Source organism: Amphiura filiformis, chromosome 10 (assembly GCF_039555335.1).
Source record: "Amphiura filiformis chromosome 10, Afil_fr2py, whole genome shotgun sequence".
Classification (NCBI taxonomy): domain Eukaryota; kingdom Metazoa; phylum Echinodermata; class Ophiuroidea; order Amphilepidida; family Amphiuridae; genus Amphiura; species Amphiura filiformis.
The window spans coordinates 44,693,642-44,706,309 of NC_092637.1; the positions used below are offsets into that span (position 1 = coordinate 44,693,642).

Sequence of the window (12,668 nt, forward strand, 5' to 3'; positions counted from 1 at the left end):
CCACAGGAGGCAGAAGCAGTAACTTTGCCAATATGGAGAAGCAAAGAATGCAGGCTGGTCTGATGACCCTCATCCCTCACCAGATCTCCATGTCGGAATCCAGCGAAGCAGGTAGCAATAAATCTGATGGCGCTGATTCCCTCCCGTCTGTCTCGAGTAGCGCACACGAGTCGCCTGTCCATAAGGTGACCACAAAACGTGAAGAAGATAGCTTGATATCACTTCTTGATGGAAGTGTTACAAAAGAGGCCTTGAAGGAGGACGTTGTCGTGGAAACATTCCATAAATCGTCAAGTAAGATGGCGATGGATAGAGCGGCCTCGCTTGATTTGAATCCCACAGGACAGTCATCAAATCCCACTGCCATTTTGACACATAGTAATTCGCTCGACTTGAATCATGGGCAAAAAAGTGTGAAAGATTTATTGGGTGACGAGCTGTCTGTAGATCTCAGCAGTACTTCTGATAATTATGGAGGGAAAAGTATAATGCAACCAGCGACAGTATCAAAAACAGAAATCCATACCCCACCGCTTAAGAAATGTAATGAGAGCAGTGAAGAGAGAGGGGATGAGACTTTGATATCATTAGCGGATGATACATTGGTAGATTTAGGGCTAGTTGACTCAAAATGTGAATCAAACTCTAAACTTGACTCAAACTCTGACTCAAACTCAAAAACTCAAGATGTTGGTGAGTCAGAGATAATAAATGAAGCATCAGCGTCAGAATCTAAGAGCGAGGAGGAAGAAGATAACTTAAAGAAAATCAGTGCCGTTATTGACGAAGCCAATGAACAAAAAGAACTTGACGTGTACATTGTCGATGTCGAGGAAGACGAAGATGATTACGAAGATTTTGAAAAAGAGGAGGAAGAGATGGAACGATTCGTCACCGAAGAAGAGACTCCGTTTCTGACGTCAGAGGGGGATGCAGCTGCAAGCGGTACCATGGAAGACAAAGATGTGGAACATCTGCAAGGATTCTTTGAAGGTGTTGCTGACAGGATAGCGACAAAGAATTTGGAGAAAAGTATGGGTGTCGCTCCAGTGGAGTCATCTGAGAAGAAAGATGGTGTGGAGGGAGATGGTGCTAGTACAATGGAGTCGTTACTTATACCAAAAGAGAAACCACAAAGACCGCTAACAGTATCAGGGGAGGAGGACGATTCTTTTCCTCAATGTGTGTAGGTAGGGTTAGAATTTGGTATTTCTTTACTATATGGGATCCTCTCATTTAAGGGATTTTGGTTTTCTTTTATTTTCATCTTGAAGGTTAGGCTACTAGTGAAAAACAATAAAAAAATTTCCTCCCATACAATGGCTCACTTCAAAACATATTGAATAACAAACGTTTCTGAAATAGATTTTGTAATTGTCATATTGCAAGGTTCCAGACTTGTTAGACAGGGATGAACATACCATCACAATTGTGAAAAATGAATAAATGTATAAAGCTTATCAAATCCCGAAATTGGTTATCAGTTCCCTATTGTGGACTCTGATTTGCTTTGTAACCCTTTTTTTAATATGGGAAATGGAATAAATTACATAATGCTTTATGGCCCACACCTAAATACCAGTGTACAGCTAGCAGCTTGGCTAGGGAATCCCTCATTCAATGTGAGCTTAAAGGGGAAGATTGGAATGTCATCTTTCCTAGGGAAAGATCAACCAGCAGGCAAGACCATGGCCAGACGGTAACATGAGTAAGTTTATTTTACCATGAAGGCGTGGATCATCTTGCAAATATGGGCTAAATTTCCCCTGGGGCTTCCAATATGCCATGAATTAGTAGGACATCAACTGATCAGTTTATACTCCACATCTGCTATTTTTATGTGTGGCTTTATTAAGCATTGTGGCTGGAGAAGGCTGCCCACATGGTAAATAGGTATGGGCCCCCGGTATGGGCCCTTATTGAGTCAAATCACCATAGACTTTGAACTGAATCAGTGTTAAAGATATGTTCACATATCAGCATGTATAAAATTTATAAAATTGCTACAACTTATACATTTGTAGCTACAATCTATAAGCAATAGGAAGGGATTGTAAATGTATAAGAAACAAAATTGACCTTGGTAAGAAAATATATTTAGGCTGATTGAGGCTTGGGGTTTTGCATACTTCAGTTTTTGTACTTTTTTTTGCATGGTACATGTAGTAGGTAGTAGATATTTTATCTTAAACTAAAGGGGAAAAATAGAAGATTGTTAGCTTGTCCTTGTCTGACCGACTGTCCCAAATGTTCCGACCAAAAAACATTTTTTTTAACTTCTAGTATTTTCATCCAAATTCTTGAATTGTCTGATAAAAAAATTGTCCAACATAAAAAAGCCTGCCCAAAATAATTTTTGCATCTCTCAAAATCATGAAGTTATTATTGTTATCCACTATTGGATTTACCAATATAATGTGACTGCAGCATCATATCTGTTCAATTTGCAATAGACTTTGATTTATCTGTCCTGTGCATTTGAAAATGGAGTTTGTATACAAACAAAACTTGAAGCGTCCAATTGCGCTTCCACCTTAGGCCTTAGAGTTATAAACTCGAGTGAGAATACATGAATGTTGCATGCTGGTTGCTTTTAGAAGTAAAAAAGAAAAAGAACAAACTTTTACCAACAGACTGACCCATCTGTAAAACGTGGTCTATGGACAAGCAAATAATTTTTTGTTTTGTTTTTTGGGTCTAATTAAGGTTGACTAATCAAAATATTGTATTGTTTCATGGTACAAAGTACATTTATCATTAAATATATGGAATCTGGTTTTCTCTATGGGAAGTCATGCACCGCAATTACTTCCCACAATACAGAATTCAAAGTGCTAACAGCGCGTCGGTTAGCACCACACACATATTTCTACATCACTGTACCCATAAATTGGCCTTTTTTGGTAAATCCTGTTAGCTTTTGTGAGTAGACGTGAGATGTCGTCATTTGACGTTACCGCAATGCGCACATCGTTACTGCACACTTCACGAACAAAATTGCCATTTAGTGCACATCGTCATCATCCCTATATCTTCGTGTCAAAAATTGCCGTGATAGTACAGCGAATTCTCTCGTTTTTCAACAGCTACGCATGGCGATTTTGTTCGAGATAGGCCGAGCGACTCAGGCTAAGCATACCATGACTATCATATGAGATACCATAGAGTTTCTATATTCTACACATTATGATTATTACGATTTGTGCATGCTCTATTACAAGAAAAATTGATTTGTTTTCAGGTAAAACCAGGGTTTTGTTTCCAGTACACTAACTCGAAAAGCAATACACTAATTAGAGGGGTATTGCAGCTTGCTGTGGATATCTTTTACTGCATTTTATAAGTAAAGATTTTGAAATCCAAAGTAAAAATTGTGATATATTTAATTTTGAGAATTACAATTATACTTTATAGGTATAAAGGAACACGTTTAGCCCATTCAGTTAAGTTCCAGGTGCAAGTCCTATAACACAATGCATATGTAAACTTTCTTTATCTGTGTCAATAATAGAATATTGATTTCAACGGAGTATAGAGCTGTATGGAAAAAATATTTATAATACAGGGTGTTGACACTGTGATGTGCGCATCAGGGTGACGTCAAGTGACGACATCTCAAGTCTACTCGTAAAGGCTTATGGGATTTATCGAAACGGTCAATCCCTTCCCCCAGATTCATTCTTGAATGATAGAGTACATTTTCTATAAATCACCTCTCCAATTTAGTGTAAATATGCTACTACAAAAGTACTATACCAAGTACAAGTACTAAAAAAATTGTATATATTTATTGTAAATACAAAGTAATTTATTTCATTAAAATTATGAGATATCATAATTATCATAGCTATTTATTTGCTTATGTGTGTAGATTTCAACATTGGTGAAATATAATAACAATGAATTCTATTTATTTTATTTTCTAGTGTGCTAACCTTATAAAGGTGAAGGTTTTATCCATGCTTTTCAAACCTTATTTGACTTTTTATTATTATTAGTCATGTTAATTGGAGCTGTTGTTAACTGCTTTAATTATTAGCGGTAATAAAATACTGGCAATTAAAATTATTAAGAAAATAAACAAAATTAGCTGCTTGGAAAACGAAAAGTGAAGTATAAATCTAGTGCAAAAATTTCCACTTTTGATAGTATAACTAAAATTACAGTTGATTCAGTTTTGCAAAGGTAGCCAACCCCATGGACATAGGCGTAGATCCGGGGGGATGGGGGGTAAATCCCCCAATATTTTGCCAGGGGGGTGGTCCATACAATCATCCCCCAATGTTGACGCCTGTATGTGCATGAATTTATTCCACTTTTGCACAATATTTCATCAATTTAGCTTCAAAATGGCAAAATTTTTCACGCATTTGTACCATAACTTATTCTATCGTAACCCCATCTCCCCCCCATGTCAAAAAAGAAATCTACGCCACTGCCCATGGGCCCTATCAACCAAATTATAAGAACTATTTTGATTGGTTCCAAAGAGGGCTATATCATGCATTAAGCCAATGGGAGATATGGTAATAAAAGTCTGTAGGGCTGAAGGGGATTATAATTAAGCTTAGAATTGCCAAGAGCTTTGAAAGCTCAATTTAGATTGGTTATGTAATTAACCAATCAGGTGCACTGTAAGAAAGTGCTGCATGGTTCATTTCCAGTATTTAATTTACAAACATTTATCAAATTGCTAACCTAATAAGTAAACAAACAAGTTGGTGAATTATGGATTTTAATTAATAATAATTTTATCTTGCTTTCAATTTCAAACTACTATGCCAAATTCTTTAATCTTTTTGTGCAATTTAAGAAAATGTGTGGGATTTATGTGTGCATCTACTCTTCATTGTTTTCTTTGTTTTATGGGTATTCTTTGGAAAAAAAAGTACTTAGTACTGTAATGTATATCAAAATATAGTAATAATATAATGTATCAGGGAAAATTAATAATGTATGTATTGTTTCAATGTATTCTGTGACTTGTAATGTAAATGATATAGTATTAACTTATTTCTGCTTAGGCGATGATAAGCAAAACCCTGTTCTATAGGCCCCACCCAACCAACCCAGGTTTTTAGAAATTTGGAGGGAAAAAATCCCTATACTAATGAACGTCAACCCAATTTTTTTGCAAATTATTTTCAGATTTTGTTGATTTTTAAGGTCATTTGCACAAAAGAAAGAAAAATGGCACAACCGACCGACCTTACTTGAATGGTCAGTCCGCCTGTAGAACAGGGTTTTTTTGGTTTGGTTTTTTGTCGCCTTGGAGATATATTACGTTAGCCATCATATGGTACAATTCTTTAAATATTTCAATGTGAAATGCATTGAATTTTGCCCAGTATTGAGACAGTGGTGCTGGTATTGGTAAAAATATATGCCTGTGTATGGGCTGTGCAATACTTATGAGACCTGGGGAGGGTAAAATTGCAAGAGGCAAACATTTTTTGGCCAGCGGAAAGGAGGGGGAAAGCAATTTTTTGCAAGCCAAGGAGGGGGGACAATTTTTGGCACACCTTTAAGGGGTGCTTTTGAAATAAAACACTGTAAAAAAGCTTAGGAAAACAATTTGAAAATGTTCAAATATGCAAAAATTAGGCATGTGCATAGTGGGGAGCATAGATTTTTTGGCAGACCATGGGGGGAGCCATTTTTGGCAGGCCAAGTGGGGAGCAAGCAGTTTTGGTACACCATTTGGAAATTTTACTTCCCATGGGTCTCATAATTATTGCACAACCAAAAGGCATATACTTAACAATTTATGTACTTGAGATTATCATAATTTTACAATGTGATCAAGAAAAAGCAGTGGGAGGTCAGAAATTCCAATTTGCATATGGGGAGAAATGTGCAAGTATTTCTTATGTAATCCCTCTGTTGTCATGACGACTTCAACTTTTTAACAAATGGTGGTAGAAACATCAGGATTTCAGTGAAATTAACTAAAATAAGTATTATGTAAAAATTTGGAATTGGATTTGAGTCAACATCAGACTCATTGTGAATGATTTCATTATGTGCACCATCACATTTAAACATGACAATTGTCTAAGATCTAGAAATTAGATTTATTAATCAAGGTTTTATAAAGTAGACTATTGAAGCAAAGTTCTTGTGACTTACATTGTGGAGTATTGGTGGCCTGTTAAGAGGCCGGTCGAGTGCAGATCCGTTGGAACACGCTTTTCAATACGGAATATCCTAACCTCATCGTGACATCATCCATTTCCCATTGAAAAAGCATTATCTGGAGGATCTGCAGTCAACCTTTCTGTAAGGTTTTAACAAAAAAACAGGCCCTGTTTTTAGTGCTTTAAAATGACATCTCACATTGATGTCAGATGTAGATTATTGATTTATGTGACAAATAGAATAAAAATTTCTTATTATTTTCATTTTGTGTTCATACATATTTTATTATCTTATCTTTAAATAGGTTCCCAACAACTGTCTTGTTTCAAATGTGATGGTATACATAATGTTATCAAACAGCAGAATGGGGTGAAGATTTAAGCCATTTGAAAAATTTTCACTCTTGGACAGTTTTGCCCAAACTGTCCGTTTGGTTTTGAAAATGTGCCCATCCACCACAAACTGGTCGTAAAGTCGGCATTTTCCATTTTGAGATACAATCAAAAACAGTATACGGATTTCTATGTAAAATATACTAGGAATTTGACCTTTGATGAACCATAACTTCACTTCCAGATGTCCGATGAAGCTTGTTGAGGTGTCATTTTAATGCTGAAAGTGCATTATTTCCGAATCTGCAATAAACTGAAAATGATCTAAAGCCGACTTTACTACCACTTCGTGGTGGATGGTCACAAATGTTTTGTTCCTACCGTATTGTTTGTAATAAACACCCCGGGGGCGTTGCATTTTTCCAAAAGGGGGTGTTTATTGAAGGTGAATTGTCAGTGAAAAAAACTTTAAAATCTGGTTAAATTTCCCGATGGTGCTCCTGTAGAAAAGAAGGATTTACGGCTATACTAATGGCGACGCCAATGGAAAATATCATTTTCGTGGTAAATGCATCAAAATTACACCCGTAAGTACGCCATCAAGAATCTAGTGACATTCTACCATAATTAGGCAATGGAATTGATGGAAGTGTGAGTCATAACCGGTTTTGTCCATGCAATTTACCGATCGGCAATGACAAGACTGACTGACTGATGCCAGCTTTAAGCTTACTCACACGATATAGCATGCCATGGAATTTTTGTCAATTTTTCACAGAAAAATTGGGAGGGGGAGCGTTTATTAGATGGGGAGCGTTTATTACAAACAATACAGTATGTAGGATAGAGGTGTAATTCAAGATGAAGTGTAAGGTGTAGTGACATTAATTTATACTAATTAAGTGCAATAGAGCATAAACTTGGTCAATTATTATATTATTTATAAGGCTAATTAATATGAAAGCAAATTTGTTTTCAGTAGTGAGGCTTATTCAGTTTTCCTCATTTTATTGAAGTATATATGTTTTACAAATAATAAAAGGTCCAGTGACAGAATTCCAAAATTCTTTTAATTTTCAACAGTTTTTTTATTACTTTATTCTTTTAACTAGGTCTGGATTTTGTAGTTGATTTTGGGGATATTCCAGTTGAAATCCATACACCCCCTATGGAAGACATGACCTTAATCTCCCACACAGGGGTGTGAATTTCAAATGGGGTTACCTGACTGGGTGACTCCATTTGAAATCTACACCCCCTAAGAGGGAGATTAAAGACATGTCTTCCATAGGGGGTGTATTGTTTTAAATGGAATTGCCCACTTACTGAGAAAAATAATGGAGCTAGTTTAGGCTATATTTAAAAAATCCTTTGTCTCAAAGTTCCCCTGTGTGTTATTAAAATCATGCACATTAGGTTTTTTTTTTTAATTTCCATTTTTTTTTAAACAAAAGCGAAAAACTCAAAATATAATCTGTATTTGTGATTTATTTCTTTTTAAACAGTCATACAGCACATTGTATATATGGATATCACAGTAATCAAAATGTATAACGTTCACCTTGACAAGCATTTCAAAATTCTATATTTAAAAAAGAAAAATGTCAACAAAAAATGCATTTTGCGTTAGGTTTTCAGAAGCCAAAGCGCTTTGAGACAAAGGAATTTTTTTATTATAGCCGTAATGGAACGTATCTGGAAAAACCATGCCTCGAAAAACATTTGCAATCCACAAAGCTCCTTCATTGGAAATTTGTGCATTTGTAGGGAAATTTTGCTTCTTCCAATAAAGAAATAGATAAGAATTTTTTTAGCTTCCCAAGAAATAAGTATTTGTATCTAGGCCTTGGAAAAAGAACAAGTTTTTCCATAACAGAACATTTGACCCTACCCATTGGAGTGAATAACAATGGTTGTAGTTGGATTTACTATAATACTGTAGAATTCCGTTTACAAGCATATGTGACGTGTCATGTCAAAAGGAGACACTTTTAGGCAGGATTGTAAAAAGCCCGATATCTCAATTTCCAATTTTATGTTACCATAACTTACGACCTCAATATCTTCGCTTAGGAATGTCCGATTTCATTGGGGAAAACGGCGATGTGGAGTAAAATATCTCTCTATTTAAGATATGCAAAAACCTCAAAATTGATAACCTGCCCAAAAGTGTCTCCTTTTGACATGACACGTCACATATGACTCCACAAAAACATTGGTGTTTGAGCAACTCTATTACTGATACAGGCAGCTGTACAAACATGTAAAAAAAACTCATTTAGAGACACTATGATTATAGATGGAATTCTACTGTATAATAACAAGTGATATAAAACAGTACCACTCTTTACATTTGATTTTATAATCAAGATATTTTTTTTTTAAATGTTTTAACATTTTGGGCATAATTAGTTCATGTTTAATTATCACATTACACTAAAAATTTAAAAAATTGGAAGAAGCCTCCCTGAAACAAACTTGCTTTCTTATTTAGCCTTTTGTGTGCATAGAATTATATTATATCTAGTTTATTTTCTCAACAAAAGTATGAATGTATGAGAATCTTGCCTTGCAGGTGTACATTAGAAAGAGAGAGAGACAGTGAAATAAAATCAGTCAAATAAGATGCCATCCATGTTGGTTTTATTTATAGTGATATTTATTTTATGACCTACTCTTGTAATATATTACATCTGTCTGAATAACATGCACTTAAGGTGGTACGGAGGGGTGTATCTTGGTTCCGGAGATTTTTTAAAATCTTGTTCACAGCAGGAGTGTGAAAAATAACACAATTATTTTAGTAAGTGGCAATATGTGGCATGATCAAGGGAATGAGTCGCATGTCAATAAGTCGCATGTTGACAGTGGCATGGCCAGGGGGGAGCTGCCCCCCCCCCCCCCATTTATTGTAAATTTTAGCCCATTTTTGTCAAAGTTTGCTGCCCTGGAAATTTGCCTTGCCCCCCCCAAAAAAAGTCCTGGCTATGCCACTGCATGTTGGCAATTTGGAGTTTTTTAATTCATTTTCTGACATTATACGAATGCTTCATTTTGATGCAAACCCTATCAAAATCAGACATCTAGTTAGTACAAGCAATTTATCAATGCCTGAAAAAAATATAAAAGAATAGAATTTGAACACTGTTTTTGCCAATATCTCAAAAACGATATTAGCGACATCTGACGAGTTGCCCCTGACCATGTCACACATGGGCATTCAGATTTTGGGATTTTCCAATTAAATCCATACCCCCCCCCCCCCCTATGGAGGACACAGCCTTAATCTCCCACACAGAGAGTGTAGATGTTAAATGGATGACCAATTCAGGCAACTTTATCTGAAATTCACACTCCCTGCAATAAAAAAACTGCAAAGGTCCTATTTGCTATTGTTTACAATGAAAAGGTCCAAAAGTGGGAAAACATTCGACAAAAGGTCGACTTTTTGGTGGCAAGGTATTCAAAAAGACCAAAAAGGAGGATTTTAGGAGGCTTAAGTTCAGTTTTTGCAAAAAAAATCTGCGTAATCGCAATTTTCATTTGAAAAGGGTCCACTTTTTGGGAAGTCCGTAACCCCAAAAATAAATTTTGCGTATGGGCATGTGTATATGGTCAATTCCAGCGAAAGCGGGACAAAATTCTCTCTATGTTAACTTTCATGTTAAAATGTCATTAATAAAGGAAATCACGTTATTGATGGAGCATATCATGTCACGTCCAATGTGCTCTCTTTGTGCATATAGGCCTTTACTAGCAAGTCATACCAGGGGACAAGTTATGATAGCTTAAATGAATTGGCGTTACCCACGAATTCAAAGATAAAGCACCATATATGTCATTGAATGTCCTTCAATCAAAATGAAATTATTACCGTTAGAAAGACGTTTGCATGATCTCTCATCATATGTAAAACGATTGAATTCCACCAAAGTTTGTGGACTCTAGAGGCCATTAAAGCCTTAATGTACGATCTTTTTAAATTTTTAGAATTTTCTTTTTTTCTTCTAAAATGATACTATGCAATCATTATGAAAGTTCCCAATACATTTGGACGCGAAAAACATTGGGAATTTGCAAAGAAACAACATCATAAACTTCACCTCTATCACTCGAAACATCTCGCACTATTTGGATTAGGACAGCGAGTACGGCCTCAGAGTTAGTCTCCTACGCGGCCAGTCATTGGTTACGCTCCCTCCACATGTGGAAAGAGCGTAACCAAGCTAGTTTTGTAGGAGACTACGGTTTGCGATCGTGGCCGACATAAAGTCATAATCTAAAATTATGACTTTATGTCGGACCAACAGAAAATCGTCCCGTTTTACTACAAATAGGACGAATTTGACAGTTTGCTCATAGATTTAAGTTAGAACATGTGTAAGTATTACAAAAATGCCAAAAAATCGGTTTTGAAAAAAATAAAGGTAAATTCTGAAAAAAGATCGTACATTATGACTTTAAGTCAATTTGGCTAATGATTTTGTTACCCGCGTATCAAAAATAAAATGATCGTTCTGAAAATGTTAGTGAATATGCCATAAATGACTATATCATGAAACGAAGTTTCGTTCTATAATTCTGAGGTCCAAGTGATTATTTTATGCAAATACGTTTTACCCATAAAATTCCATAAAATCAAATTTGATGTTACCCACGTATCAACTGTTACCCACGAGTCCAGCAAATATAATTGCCATAGCTTAAATTAACATTTAATGACTTTGGACACTGAATTTAGTTTGACAAGCGCTTAAAATTGTAAATCGTAAAAATACGTTCACCGCTTTAAAAAAGAATCTACGACGGTTTAAACTTTTGTTACCCACGAATCCCGAATAGATGCTAACCTTGAAAAATAAGGAGATTGTTTATTTTAAGTTTAAATCAGCACATATTCAAGCCATGGGTATGCTATAATTTTGACAGTACTTACAGTTTATACACCTAAGAAACGCAAACCCCAAACGGTACTATAGTACTTATAGCTTTACCCACGAATTCGGCGTTACCCACGAATCCAAGGATTTACTCGTAAATTATATGTTTCTTATGCATCTTAACATTTTGAAAACATGCGAAATAGGTTCCAAAACAGTCCTGTTTAATAGCGTCCTCTTGAAGGTATACTGAAGCTGCATCATGAAGTTTTGATTGATTATCCTAAATTACTATTTTTTTGGGTAAATGCAATTGGTTAGAGAAACGGGAATCATTGAAACACAATGGAGGAATAACCGCATGGTGGTTTCCAACCTTCTGTAATATTTTCTATTTTGCCGCTTACCAATACATACCTTCAAATATGTGTTACCCACGAACATTTTGGTTACCCACGAATCCCTACTTAAATTATAGTTAACAATGTATTGATAGTGTTTTAGTTCATAGGAACTGTCAAACACGAGTTAATAGAATATTGCTGCATGAAAATATGAAATGATTTTACTAAAATAATAATATAAAACTGTTTGCTCTGTCTATTTGAATTTGGCAACTTCATTATTCTCAAAATTTTTATACCCAAAATGCCATAATGATCCATTCTAAATATTCCATGTAGTCTGTATTTTGATTAAAATTCATTTTAGTGCCATTGCAGCCTGAATTATTGACATACCGAAAAGTATTTTTTATTTTTATTAAAAAAAATTAATAGGAATTGCTATTTTCCAGACGCTGTTACCCACGAATCCATCCGAGATCCTCATCCTGCGACGAGATACAAAATCTAACTTTATATTTATATGAAGCATTTATTCTAATCTTTCGAAATAATACAGTAATGTTAAATGACAGCCACTTTGGAAAGAGTTCGAAGAATTGACACAATCTTAACTGTACACCTGGTTCTTTCTTAAAATTTGTAATAACCAAAATATTTCTTTGTAGATTTATGTAATAAAATTCTATTTTACGTTCAAAGTCTTCATCGATTTCTAGTGTATATGAGTCACACATAAAATATTGAAAGATATTAAAGAAAGTGAAATTTTATGGCGTGCAACAGGTGAAAAATGCTTGAATTCGTGGGTAACATGCATATACGCATTTAACACTTTATTTGGTCTAGCAAGAAAAGTCATTTTTCAATCCGATGGCACTTCCACCTGATGATTCACTAGACATGATCGTCTCATTTGATAAGTCTAGAATTGAAAAGGAAAACATTTTCAAAATGGCCCCCAGAGAGAATTT

The 12,668-nt window shown here is 35.3% G+C and overlaps 1 protein-coding gene across 1 annotated transcript in view; it reads left to right on the plus strand.

Annotated features, from left to right (window-relative positions):
• The window catches only part of LOC140162917 (uncharacterized), a 101,132-nt gene extending 99,727 nt beyond the window's left edge, over nt 1-1,405 (plus strand). The window contains exon 11 of the mRNA XM_072186228.1: nt 7-1,405. Within this exon, the coding sequence (XP_072042329.1) occupies nt 7-1,190 (1,184 nt within the window). The 3' untranslated portion in view covers nt 1,191-1,405. The remainder of the gene's footprint in view (nt 1-6) is intronic.
• The last annotated feature ends 11,263 nt before the right edge of the window (nt 1,406-12,668 follow it).